Raw genomic sequence first — 12,835 nt, forward strand, 5'->3', positions numbered from 1 at the left:
ATGGGACACTATTCCTCCAACTGACACCAGTGATGGGGCATTATTTCTTTACTGGTTTCACTGATGCCAATGATGTCATTTTTTACTCCCATTGACCACCAAGCTTATGGCATTATTTGCTCCCACCGATTCACTAAAGTGAACCTTTAGTATCACTTTAACCCCTTCCTGCCAACCGTACGCATATATATGCAGCCTCACAGAAGTGAGTGCTAGGAGAGTGCCGCAAAGCATGCTCAGAGCACAGAGACTTGGCTCTTGCCGAGAGCGCCGGGTCTTGTACCAATGATTGGGACCCGGGATTCCCGGTTCCAAGTCACATGATCGCTGTGATAGCCTCTGATTGGTTAGCCACTTTGAGCCCACCCCTGTGTTTTCTCCCTCTTCTGCATGAAGAGGAAATACATTGTATCTTTATCTTCTTGCAGGAGAGGAAGATATACACAAACAAAAGTTTGTTAATATAATAATATATATATATTTTTTAAACAAAGATTAAAAAAAAAAAAATCAATCTCAAGATCAAGGTTTGCCAGGGTTAGTATTAGGGTCAAGGTCAGGGTCAAAGATCAAGGCTGGGGTCAAAGGTCATGGCCAGCATATCTTGGGTAGAATAATAAAAAAAAATTACTACACAGACCTACCACTATCACCGACTTACTTCATAAAATTTCAGAGTCTCTGCAGCAGAGGGACCCCACCCATGACGCTGCCCTGGAACCGCTGGGGCTGTCTGTGACATTGGGTTGAAGAAAAAAGGCACACCTGGCACATGCCCCCCTGGCTTTGGAGAACTCGAGTTTAGCTAGCTGATAAATAATCTTCAATGAGTCTTTATGACATACAGATCTCCGTCTTTTCTGTGACTTGGGTTGTCTTTCGAAATTCTTCAAGATGCATCCACATCACTGCCCCCCAGTCCCCCTGGCACAGAACCAGCCTGGAAAGTTCTTCCTCATTTTGGGACTGGCCTGTATAATGATTATGCTTTTCATCGTTGGAGCCAGCACTATCAGTAACCAGATGATACAATGCAAAGGATCTTTAAGCTTAAATACTGCCGTGAGATTAATGATGTAAACAAGGAAGTAAGAGACTGAGATCATGAAAAACACGGTCATTGATTTTATGAGGGTGACGTGGACCTGAACATCGAAACCGGTCTGGCTGAGGTTGTTGACGTGCTTCAGAAGAGATGACACTGAGACCATGAGGGAGATGGCAATGCAAGTGAATGGAAGGCAGGAGCCAAGGATGATGGCACCGATCTTATAAAAGTAAGTAATGGAAACATCTTCAATGGTTGTTCCATTCGCAGAATTATTGACAATTACCGTACATCTCCACATTAATGCAAGAAGAGATATGGCCAGTGACCCGACTCCCGTCACGAAGAGCACCTGATTCAGGAAAGCCAACAAATTCCTTTTAATCCAGAGAAACATTCGGTGGCTGAAGTTGGCGATGAAGATGGTGTAATAGACGCAGAGCCAGGCCGCCAGCCAGTAGTTGAAATACATGTGGAAGCCAAGAAGAAAAGCTACGGCATTATAAAGAGGTGAATCAAAAATATCTGTTAACCAAAAAGCCACGTCATTAACGATCCATATGCAGCGCATAGTAATATTATTTATTCCCATGATGATGAGGATGAGGCTCACCGGGTTCCTCTTACCACCTTCTGTCAGGCTTCTCCCATTGAAGAAGACAATGTAGGAATTTAAATAAATTGCCACCACACATTCCAAGAGGAAAAATGCCGACCAAATCCACCAGAGAGGAGACATGTCCTGTCCTGCTCGGGATCCCGACTCCGTCAGTGTGAGGTGACCCGAGGCTGTCAGCTGGAGTCCGATGAACGCCGATACTCACTGAATCTTCTCTATCTGGATTATGGAATATGATCACATCACTAAGTGCTTTACATGACGCCTGGCAGGAGAAAATCTCTTTTGCATGAGATGCAGGTTGATTTTTTTTTATGTAAGATATCTCACTACATTTTAACCAGTTCATCACCTAAAGCATGCATTCTATGTCAGCTCTTTAACCAACTCAATATTGAGCACTTTCACCTCCTTCCTGCCCAGGCCAAATGATAATTACGCAGTCATGTAACTCTGATGTATGTAGCCATATGATTTTTTTTTCACGCAAATAGAGCTTTTTATTGGTGGTATTTAATCACCACTGAGTTTTTTTATGCTATAAAGTTTCTGTTATAGAATTTTGCTTTTTTTTTTTTGTATTTTGTGCATGTACTCGAGAGAGGAGCCGGACAGCAGGAGTTGGGAGTAGGCAGGCCTCCCCCAGAGGCAATCTGCCACCTTTCTCCATGCCCCGGGTGGCAATGGCGGGTATGTGAGGGGGTCCTCCCACACAGCCCACCCTACCTGCTCCGCTTTGAAGCCCAACAGGGCAGAGGGACTCCCTACAAGGGAGTGAGAGGATCTAGCCCTCTCAATCAGCCCCGTTAGTCCTTCGCCTCTCTTTTTAGAGACCGCATGGTCAAAGTGCGTGCATGTTAACTCAATTTCAAGTGTGTGTAAGTGTGGTGGTTTTTGTGGGAAGGGGGTGGGCGTACTAAGCGCAGGCTTACCTCGCATAGCACACCCACTGGGAGCTGGGCTGAGACCACCAAACTCAATTCACATGTAGCCGAGAATGGGATCCGAACCCCTGGCTGCAGAGGTGAATGGCTTGTCAGCGCAGTGCCAATCGCGTTGAGCCACCGCAGCTCCTAGAATTTTGCTTTTAGCTTTTTAGAGTTCCCAGCAGACTTCAGACAGGAACTCACTTTGGTGAGCAAAGCTGGCACAGACGACAGGCAAGTGGGCACTCCAAAAGGATGTGGTAACAGAAGTGTGGTCACAGGAATAGCCCAGGTCAGCAGCGAGGTACTGAATCATAAGGCAGAGACGTGTTATGGGACAGAACCGGGGTCAGGAGGTGGTGACAAGGCAGTATCCAAGTTCAGCTCAGAAGCAGACCAGGTCAGCAACAATGGAACAAGAAAGATAGTAGCAGGACGCAGGGGGTAGAGGAAAGACCAGTCAGCCCCAGTGGCAGCTATTTTTTTTGAGGGGTGGCAAACAATCACCCCTCCGCCTGCTCTAGGTAGGTCGGTCGATCGTTGAGTCACCCACAACCCTACCCACCTGGTTGGTTGGTCATCAAACCTGGCACTTACCTCATCTAGGTTGCAGGTAGGCAGCGGGCGGCGGGCAGAATGCGGGTTCCTACGGGCGGCAGTCAGTGGCTCCTGTGTCCTCTCCTCCTCTTCTACATCATGGCAGCTTTGGCTGTGCATCTCCTCTCTCCTCCCCCATGGTGTCCAATAGGATCGCCAGTCCTTTCAGCCATTCGGGTGACAGGTCTCAAGACCCACTTCCTAATTGGTCGGGAGGAGGATCAGTATGGCAATAGCGAATAGTTAGTGCTCTGCACCCCAAACCCACCCTTTTTTGAAGCCTATTAGAGCCTCTAGCTCTAATCATGTGCTTCAACCCCCCCCATCGGAATCTATGGTCCGGCGCCTGCATGTAGATCAGGGGGGGCAGACACATTAATAGGGGGGTGGCACCTGTGTGCTCCAAATGGAGCACATCAATTGTCGCCACTGGCCCATCAATTGTCGCCACTGTGCCCATCAATTGTCGCCACTGTGCCATGCCATCAAATGCAGCCACTGTGCCATGCCATCAAACACAGCCACTGTGCCATCATTTATCGCCACTGTGCCCATCAATTGTCGCTACTGTGTCATCAATTGTCGCCACTGGCCCATCAATTGTCGCCACTGTGCCCATCAATTGTTGCCACTGTGCCATGCCTTCAAATGCAGCCACTGTGCCATGCCATCAAACACAGCCACTGTGCCATCATTTATCACCACTGTACCCATCAATTGTCACCACTGTGCCATCCCATCAAACGCAGCCACTGTGCCATCAATTGTCGCCACTGTGCCCATTGTCACCACTGTGCCATCAATCGTCACCACTGTGCCATCAATCGTCACCACTGTGCTCATCAATTGTTACCACTGTGCCATCAATTGTTACCACTGTGTCCAGCAATTGTCACCACTATGCCATGCCATCAAATGCAGCCACTGTGCCATCAGTTGTCACCACTGTGCCATTAATTGTCACCACTGTGCCATCAATTGTCACCACTGTGCCATGCCAAACGCAGCCACTGTGCCATCAATTGTTACCACTGTGCCATCAATTGTTACCACTGTGCCCAGCAATTGTAGCCACTGTACCCAGCAATTGTAGCCACTGTACCCAGCAATTGTCACCACTGTGCCCAGTAAAATGCTGCCACTGTGCCCAGCAATTGTCGCCACTGTGCCCTGTAAAATGCCTTACCTTTCTGGGGTCAGCCGTGCTTCTAACGTTCCTTGATGTCTTCTCCCGCCTTCGATGACAAATATTGGTATAAAGATGAGGGATGGACAGCCGCACTCCAAACCAAACGGGTTGTCTTTATTCAAATCAACAGCAGGAACACAGCAGATCACCGCAATAGGAACAGGAGAATACCAACGTTTCGCACTGGCTTCAGTGCTTATTCATGGCTTGAATAAGCACTGAAGCCAGTGCGAAACGTTGGTATTCTCCTGTTCCTATTGCTGTGATCTGCTGTGTTCCTGCTGTTGATTTGAATAAAGACAACCCGTTTGGTTTGGAGTGCGGCTGTCCATCCCTCATCTTTATACCAATATTTGCCTTAGTGCATTGCCTGCACCCTTGGAGTCCTATATTTGTGAAACGACCCTACAATAGACCTACCTTGAGCGGTGATCTTCTCTCTCATTCGCCTTCGATGACGCTTCAGCCAATCAGGTTAACGGTAACCAGAACCGGTGAACCTGATTGGCTGAGACGCCTGTCACTCTTATCCAAGGAACGCACCCCCCCCGTGCATCCCGAGGATAAGCATCTGGAAGCCGTTTACAGCCTGAGGGCCGCTGGCTCTGATAGGCACTTCCACAGCTGCCATTATTCAGATGGTCGGGGGGCCGGTCATCTGAATATTCGGCGGCAATACATAGATTCATGCAATGCAATGCATGAATCTATGTATATTGTGTCAGTGGCGTGTGCGGGAGCCAGAGGAGGCGGCGCCCCGGCGCCCTCTATACACGCACCGCCACTGGTAGGGATGAAGTCAGCTGTGCTGGACAATCAAGTTCCTCCACAGCAAACTGGTCCTCCATGTCATTATGGAGCTGGCTTTGTGAGCGGTCATTCTTCAAGAGAAAACAGCCTCCCCAAAACTCTGACCACAAGGCTGAAAAGCAAAAAAGAGGTAAAAAGAGGAATTTCCCTTACCTGAGCAGATGGTTAATACATTTTATGTAGTCTGAGTGCTGCCCGTTACAGACAAAATAGGCTGTGAATGTGCAAAAGAATTGATAAATAAAATAATCAGTGTCGGTGCGTCCATAAATGGCGCAGGAGCGCACCCCTCTCTCCTGCTCTCCCGCTCTCTCACCATATATAGATCTATCTATGGTCACCGCTGCCGCCCCCTATTCATGTGCCCGACCCCTTGTTGGGCACCGGGCATATGAATTACAACGGCGGGGCTCTAATAGGCTTCCAAAAGGTTAAACAACAGGTGCACTGCTGTGTGTTCGTTGATTATTCAGTGTTGTGTAAGGGAACCAAATACATCGCTTCCCTAACACTGACCTGCCTCTCACCCAATCAGGTGCACCGGGTCTGGTTACCCTAGCACCTGATTGGCTGAAACAACAGGCGGCGCTATTGGATGCCTGACGGGACGAGAGGACGTGAGTCGGAGATGAGGATTGTGTCGAGAAGTGCCCGGCCCCCGCATACTGGCAGCATTTAATGGGCACACTGGCTGCGTTTGGTGGGCACAGTGGCTGCGTTTGATGTCAGAGTGGCTGCGTTTGATGGGCACAGTGACTGCGTTTGATGGGCACAGTGGCTGCGTTTGATGGCAGAGTGGCTGCGTTTGATGGCAGAGTGGCTGCGTTTGATGGGCACAGTGGCTGAAACGTATTTTATGGGGTGCAGGCCAGTCAAGTTCCTCCACCCCAAACTCGCTCATCCATGATTTTTGGACCTTGCTTTGTGCACTGGTCCAAATCATTTGGTGGAGGGGGGATTATGGTGGGGGGGGGGATTATGGTGTGGGGGTGTTTTTCAGGGGTTGGGTTTGGCCCCTTAGTTCCAATGAAGGGAACTCTTAAGGCGTTGGCATACCAAGACATTTTGGACAATTTCATGCTCCCAACTCTGTGGGAGGAGTTTGGGGACCCTTCCTGTTCCAACATGACTGCCCACCAGTACACAAAGCAAGGTCCATAAAGACATGGAAGAGCGAGTTTGGGGTGGAGGAACTTGACTGACCTGCAAAGAGTCCCGACCTCAACCCGATAGAAACCTGATCACGTCCTGCAGGTGCCTAACTGGTACCTGCTTCTACATCTGACGGTTTGTCCTCGCAGCCCCTGAGCCAAGCTTCCAAGGTCCAGTTCCCGGGTGCCACCCTTGGTTCTCTTCTGGCATACCTGCACTGCTGCTGATTGTTGCCAATTTTTATGTCACACGGTATTTGCGTAGCATTTTTTCAAACGCAATTGTTGGGGAAAAATACACTTTAATGAATAAAACACAAAACACAATATTATATTACATATTGTGTTTTGTTTTTTGATTCATTAAAGTGTATTTTTTCCCCAAAAATTGCTTTTGAAAAAACGCTGCGCAAATACCACATAATTATCATGGCACATCATTTTGTAAACTGTGAAAGATGATGTTACGCGGAGTGAGTAGATACCCAACATGTCAAAATTGGAAAAATTGCACAAGCTCGTGGAATGGCCACAAAGTACGATACTTAACCACTTGACAACCGCGCCTATTCTGGCACTTCTCTCCTTCATGTAAAAATCTCAATTTTTTTGTTAGGAAATTAATCAGAACCCCCAAACATTATATATTTTTTTTAGCAGACACCCTAGGGAATAAAATGGCAGTCTTTGCAACTTTTTTTCTTGCACGGTATTTGCGCAATCATTTTTCAAACGCCTTTTTTTAGGGAAAAAAAAACGGTTTCATGAATTAAAAAATAACAAAACAGTAAAGTTAGCCCAATTTTTTTGTATAATGTGAAAGTTGATGTTACGCCGAGTAAATAGATACCTAACATGTCACGCTTTAAAATTGCGCATCACTCATGGAATGGCGCCAAACTTCAGTACTTAAAAATCTCCATAGGCGACGCTTTAATTTTTTTTTACAGGTTACTATTTTCGAGTTACAGAGGAGGTCTAGTGCTAGAATTGTTGCACACGCTCTAACGCACGCGACGATGCCTCACATGTGGGGTTTGAACGGCGTTTACATATGTGGGCGGGACTTGCATGCATGTTCGCTTCTGCGTGCGAGCTACCGGGGACAGGGGCGTTTAAAAAAAAATATATATTATTTTACTTCATTTTTTTTTTTTGATCACTTTTTCCTATTCCCAGGCAGCGCCGGCCGATTCGCTCTCCGGGCCCCGATGGCACAGGAGAGCCCGGAGAAGCACTGGATGGCGGTGGGAGGGGGGACATCCCATTCCCGCTGCCTATAAGAACGATCAATCGGCAGAACTGCTGATCGGCATCGGCTGCTGACATCGCGGGCACCCTGGACAGGTAAGTGCCCATTTTTTAAAAGTCAGCAGCTGCCGTATTTGTATCTGCTGACTTGTAATAAAAAAAATTAGGCGGAACACCGCTTTAAGATGGCCCAGGGCTCATGTTGATGATATGGGCAATACTGCCACCTAGAGGCCAATATAATATATTACAAGGACTATTGTTGGCAAATATCCCATTGGACAAGATGCAAGTGGGGGTGGTAATGAGTGGGTGTGTATGCTCGAGTAAAAAGCTCACAAAGAAAGAGTTTGGCCTCTTTAGCTGCTGGCCTTCGCCTAAGCCCATTGGCTCTGCCATCTTCAGACCTTGCTTTGAATGCTGGCTTGGGCCTAAGCCATGCGGCCCAGAGCTCTTCTTTTTAACATCTTGAGACCAGCCAATGAGTCTATTCTAGAGGATGTGATAAGTATCTTTGATGTTTTAGTTTTGTCATATACTCTGCTGTTATACTTTACGTTAGTGTTTGGTGTTAGTATATTCCTATTTTCTTGGGAAATAAATGTAACATTGTTTACTAAGCAGATGTGTTTGTTATATCATTGTGCTTATCAGACTCTTATAGACTAGCTAATGTATAGGGATAGGCACGTTAATACATGTAGGCAATAGTTATCGTTTATATTAGATTGTACAGTAGTGCATAGTTACTTCACCGTGCAATTGTCATTCAAAGTGTGACAGCGCTAAAAGCTGAAAATTGGCCTGAGCAGGAATGGGGTGAAAATGCCTGGTAATGAAATGGTTAAACTATGGGATGAATGGCTGACAACCCCACCCCCACCAATACTCATAACCGTTGCTGAAATAAAAGCACCTTTGTCTAGGAGAAATGAGAGTCGAAGATGAATGATTGGGGTAGTCAAACGTTTATTAGGTTGTCTATAAATAATGTTTATTATTTTAGGAGGATCACAAGAGCTAAATAATCAATCTATACAATCTATACATGTATGACTCTATATTACTTTATACATAACTATAGTACCATAAAACTAATATATGATATCATTCACCTTTCCATGCAACAGGAATGCCTGATGTGCGTGTGAGAGCGTTGGACCGATAGGGTTGGATCTCCCGTAAAGTGTTTTTTTTCCTCCAAAGAAGCAGATCTGTGATTTGTAGTCATGTGGCCCCTGTTCTGGTCCTCAGCTGCTTCCTCTCTGATAGCAGCAAAGGAAGCCCTTGCCAGACGGTAAAATCTTGAATGTGTTTGGAGGAGCGCCTAGTAAAAAGTTCATCTCACCTGAAGGACTTTTTGAAACATTTAGAGCTGTCAGGAGATGTTAAACCTCTTAAGGCCCGTACACACGGTCGGACTTTCGCCCAACAAACTTCAAAATCAACAAGTTTTCACATTTGTCCGACCGTGTGTACGCTCCATCGGACCAACTTTTTCGGGTTTCGTCGGACAAAAAGTTCGGTCTGCAAACGGACAAACTTTTCGACAACAAAAGTCCGATGGTGCCTAGTCCGACCGTGTGTACAGCAAGCCATCAGACTTTTGTCTGGTCACGCTGTTTCTTCACCATTGCCCAACCATCCGGCTTCCTGCAGCAGGGAACCAGCTGACGGTGGAATGCACGCCGAATACCGACACGGAAGTGAGGTTCTCCGTGGTACACTGACAGGCCTGCAGACCCAGTGCCGGGATGGGCACTTTCTAATGTAAGTTGCCACTTGGCCCATGTTTTTAATAGATTTTTTACCAATAAAAAAACGGTTGCACTATGGAAGTCTTTCTCTGTTCCATGTTCCATCTTTAACTTCTGGAGGACAAGTTAACTTATCTACTGGTGACGCATGATATGTATTCAGGCATTATCCTGCATAGGCGAATGTGACCATCTTTTTAATTAAAGAGGATAATGGATTACTCTATGACCAATATGACCCTGATATGTTTAATTCTCAGGCTCCATACACACGAGAGGATTTATCCGCAGATACGGTCCAGCGGACCGTATCCGCGGATAAATCCTCTCGAGGATTTGCGCGGATTTCCATGCGATGGAGTGTACTCACCATCGAATCGAAATCCGCGCCGAAATCCTCTGACGATGACGTGTCGCGCCGTCGCCGGGATGATCACGCGGCGACGTGCGCGACGCTGTCATATAAGGAATTCCACGCATGCGTCGAATCATTACGACGCATGCGGGGGATCCCTTCGGACGGATGGATCCGGTGAGTCTGTACAGACCAGCAGATCCATTCGTTGGGATGGATTCCAGCGGATAGATTTGATAGCATGTCATCAAATATTTATCTGCTGGAAATCCATCCCAGGGGATAAATATCCGCGGAAACAGATCCGCTGGAGTGTACACACCATAGGATCAACCCATTCGCTGGGATGTTTCAGCGGATGGATTCTATCGTGTGTATGGGGCCTCAGTCTATGCATATGCCTTGTATTTTATTTTATTATTTATATTTATACATTAATATTTTTCTGTATCATTAATTTCTTGTCTTTTTTTGTATAATTATAAACATTATTGATTGTACCTTATCCCCTGAAGAAGCCAATGCTTTGGCGAAACATGTCGGGACTTACTGCTATGCAATTCACTTGTTTACCTTGGAGAATATATATTTGTATATGTTGCACATATACTACTGCGCTGATTCGGTGCAAAATTTACTTTTAACCACTATAAATATAACACTTCCAATCTATTTGTGGCCATAGATCATTAAAATGTACAATAACACCAGTGTGCTCAAAACGGGACCCGCGATATATGATCACGGATAATCCAATTAATATAAATGTAAAAAACATGCACAAAAAAACATGCACAAAAAAATGTCCAATATTCCGAAATTCCAAAAAATATATGGTGCCAATCTTCTTGACTGAAATTCCGTGACTTTTCACCCTTTTGTGTCACCACCACCCTCTGAAAATGGGCCTTGGGCAGATCAAGGTTGACTTTCAGAACCTGAACCATTCTCTTCTTCAAGAACTTGAAAATAAAGTTGAAATATTTACACTCAACTTCCCTCGGCTTGTCCTGGAAGATTAAACCCCCCAAAAAAGACAACAAACAAACCTCAGGGTCACCTCTGTTTGTGGCAGTCAGTGCTGAAAAAGGGTCTCGGGCAGGTTTGACCTTCACAACTCAAACCTTATTATTTTCTTCTCCAAGGACTAGGAAATAAATCTGAAATGTTTACACTTAACTTTTCTCACCTTGTCCTGAAAGTTTATAGCCCCCCAAAAAGAAGACAACAGACAAACCTCAGGGTCACCTTCTAACTGAATCAGTCAGTGCTGAAAGTTGGTCTCAGGCAGATCAAGATTGATCTCAAGAATTTAAACTTTATAATTCTCTTCATGAAGGACTTGGAAATAATTTTGAAATGTTTTCACTCAACTTCTCTCACCTTGTCTTGAAAAATTAAAGCCCCCAAAACAACAACAGTCAAATCTCAGGGTCGTTGTCTGTGAAAGTCTGTGCTGAAAATGGGTCTTGGGCAGATCCAAGTTAACCTTCAGAACTTGAACCTTATTATTCTCTTTGAAATAATTATGAAATGTTTACACTCAACTTTTCTTGCCTTGTCCTGAAATATTTAAGCCCCCCAAAGAAAGTCAACAGAAAAACCTCAGGGTCACCTTCTGTTTGCTGCAGTCAGTGCTGAAAATGGGTTTGGGGCAGATCATGGTTGACCTCTAGAACATAAAGTGGTTGTAAACCCTTCACAACCACTTTAACCTACAGGTAAGCCTAGATTAAGGCTTACCTGTAGGTGCTAAAATATCTCCTAAACCTACATGGTTTAGGAGATATTTGCAATATCCCCGAATGATGCGTTCTACTGTGCATGCGGTTTTCAAGCTGGGGTCATGCCGTGACTGTCGGCTCCCGCGTGCATGCACAGGAGTGACTTTACGTGACTCTGGCCAGTCACAGAGCCGGAGTTCGCGGCCCCGGAAGGAAGAGGGGTGAAGAATGGGCACTCACTGCCAGCAAAGAAGACTGGGACATCACAGGCTTCTCCTGAAGGTAAGTGTCACATAATGGGCTACTATGCGATGCATAGTAGCCCCTTATGCTTTACCTTTGCAGGGAATTAAAGAGGAAGAAAAACCCATCAGGGTTTACTTCCTCTTTAAACCTCACTATTCTCTTCTTAAAGGACTTGGAAATAAATCTGAAATTGTTCACACTTAACTTGCCTTGCCTTGAAAGATTTAAGCCCCACAAAAGACAACAGACAAATCTCAGGGTCACCTCCTGTTTGCTGCTGGCGGCAGTCAGTGCTGAAAATAGGTCTCAGGCAGATCAAGGTTAACCTTCAGAACTTGAACCTCATTATTCTCTTCTTGAAGAACTTGAAAATAAAACTGAAATGTTTACACTCAACTTTTCTTGCCTTGTCCTGAAAGATTAAAGGCCAAAATAAGACAGTAGACAAACCTCAAGGTCACCTTCTGTTTGCAGAATTCAGTGCTGAAAATTAGTCTTGGGCAGACAAAAGTTGATGTTCATTACTTGAACCTCGCTATTCTCTTCTTGAAGAACTTGGAAATAAAACTGAAATGTTTACACTCAACTTCATTTGCCTTGAATTGAAAGATTAAAGCCCCACAAAAGACAACAGACAAATCTCAGGGTCTCCTCCTGTTTGCTGCTTGCGGCAGTCAGTGCTGAAAATAGGTCTCAGGCAGATCAAAGTTAACCTTCAGAAATTAAACCTCATTATTCTCTTCTTGAAGAACTTGGAAATAAACCTGAAATGTTTACACTCAACTTCACTCGCCTTGCTTTGAAAGATTAAAGCCCAAATTCCAGACACAACTTTTTTTTAGTTTAGAATAGAAAGGGTTCTGCAAACTATCTCCAGAGGATCAGTTACGCTCGGTAGGCAGGAACAAAATAGGCACACGTTGTACATTGTGGACCTCAATGGCTATGAAGTGGTGATAAGCTGTCTGTATTCAAGGAGACAAGCTGGCATGTCTGGACATGGAGAATTGAAGTCTTTCTAGCTGATAAACAGCATAAGTTCCTTCATTACACACATTTCTACGATCACAAAAGTTCCTAGTTGGGTCAGCTGAGTCAAAAGCCAATATGTTTTGGATTGCCCCAAGATGTTTCAGCTTTCACCATTTCCCCTAAAACAGAA

The 12,835-nt window shown here is 45.4% G+C and overlaps 1 protein-coding gene across 1 annotated transcript; it reads right to left on the minus strand.

Annotated features, from left to right (window-relative positions):
• Nucleotides 1-905: 905 nt before the first annotated feature.
• On the minus strand, nucleotides 906-1,787 carry LOC120942735 (taste receptor type 2 member 8-like). Its single transcript, XM_040355660.1, has one exon. It carries the CDS (start codon nucleotides 1,785-1,787, stop codon nucleotides 906-908), a length of 882 nt encoding a protein of 293 aa, XP_040211594.1.
• Nucleotides 1,788-12,835: the final 11,048 nt, after the last annotated feature.

This window comes from Rana temporaria, chromosome 6 (genome assembly GCF_905171775.1).
Source record: "Rana temporaria chromosome 6, aRanTem1.1, whole genome shotgun sequence".
Taxonomy (NCBI): domain Eukaryota; kingdom Metazoa; phylum Chordata; class Amphibia; order Anura; family Ranidae; genus Rana; species Rana temporaria.

Excerpts from the sequence above, each read along its gene's own strand:
- LOC120942735 (XM_040355660.1), bottom strand. The coding sequence starts at position 1,787 with ATGTCTCCTCTCTGGTGGATTTGGTCGGCATTTTTCCTCTTGGAATGT.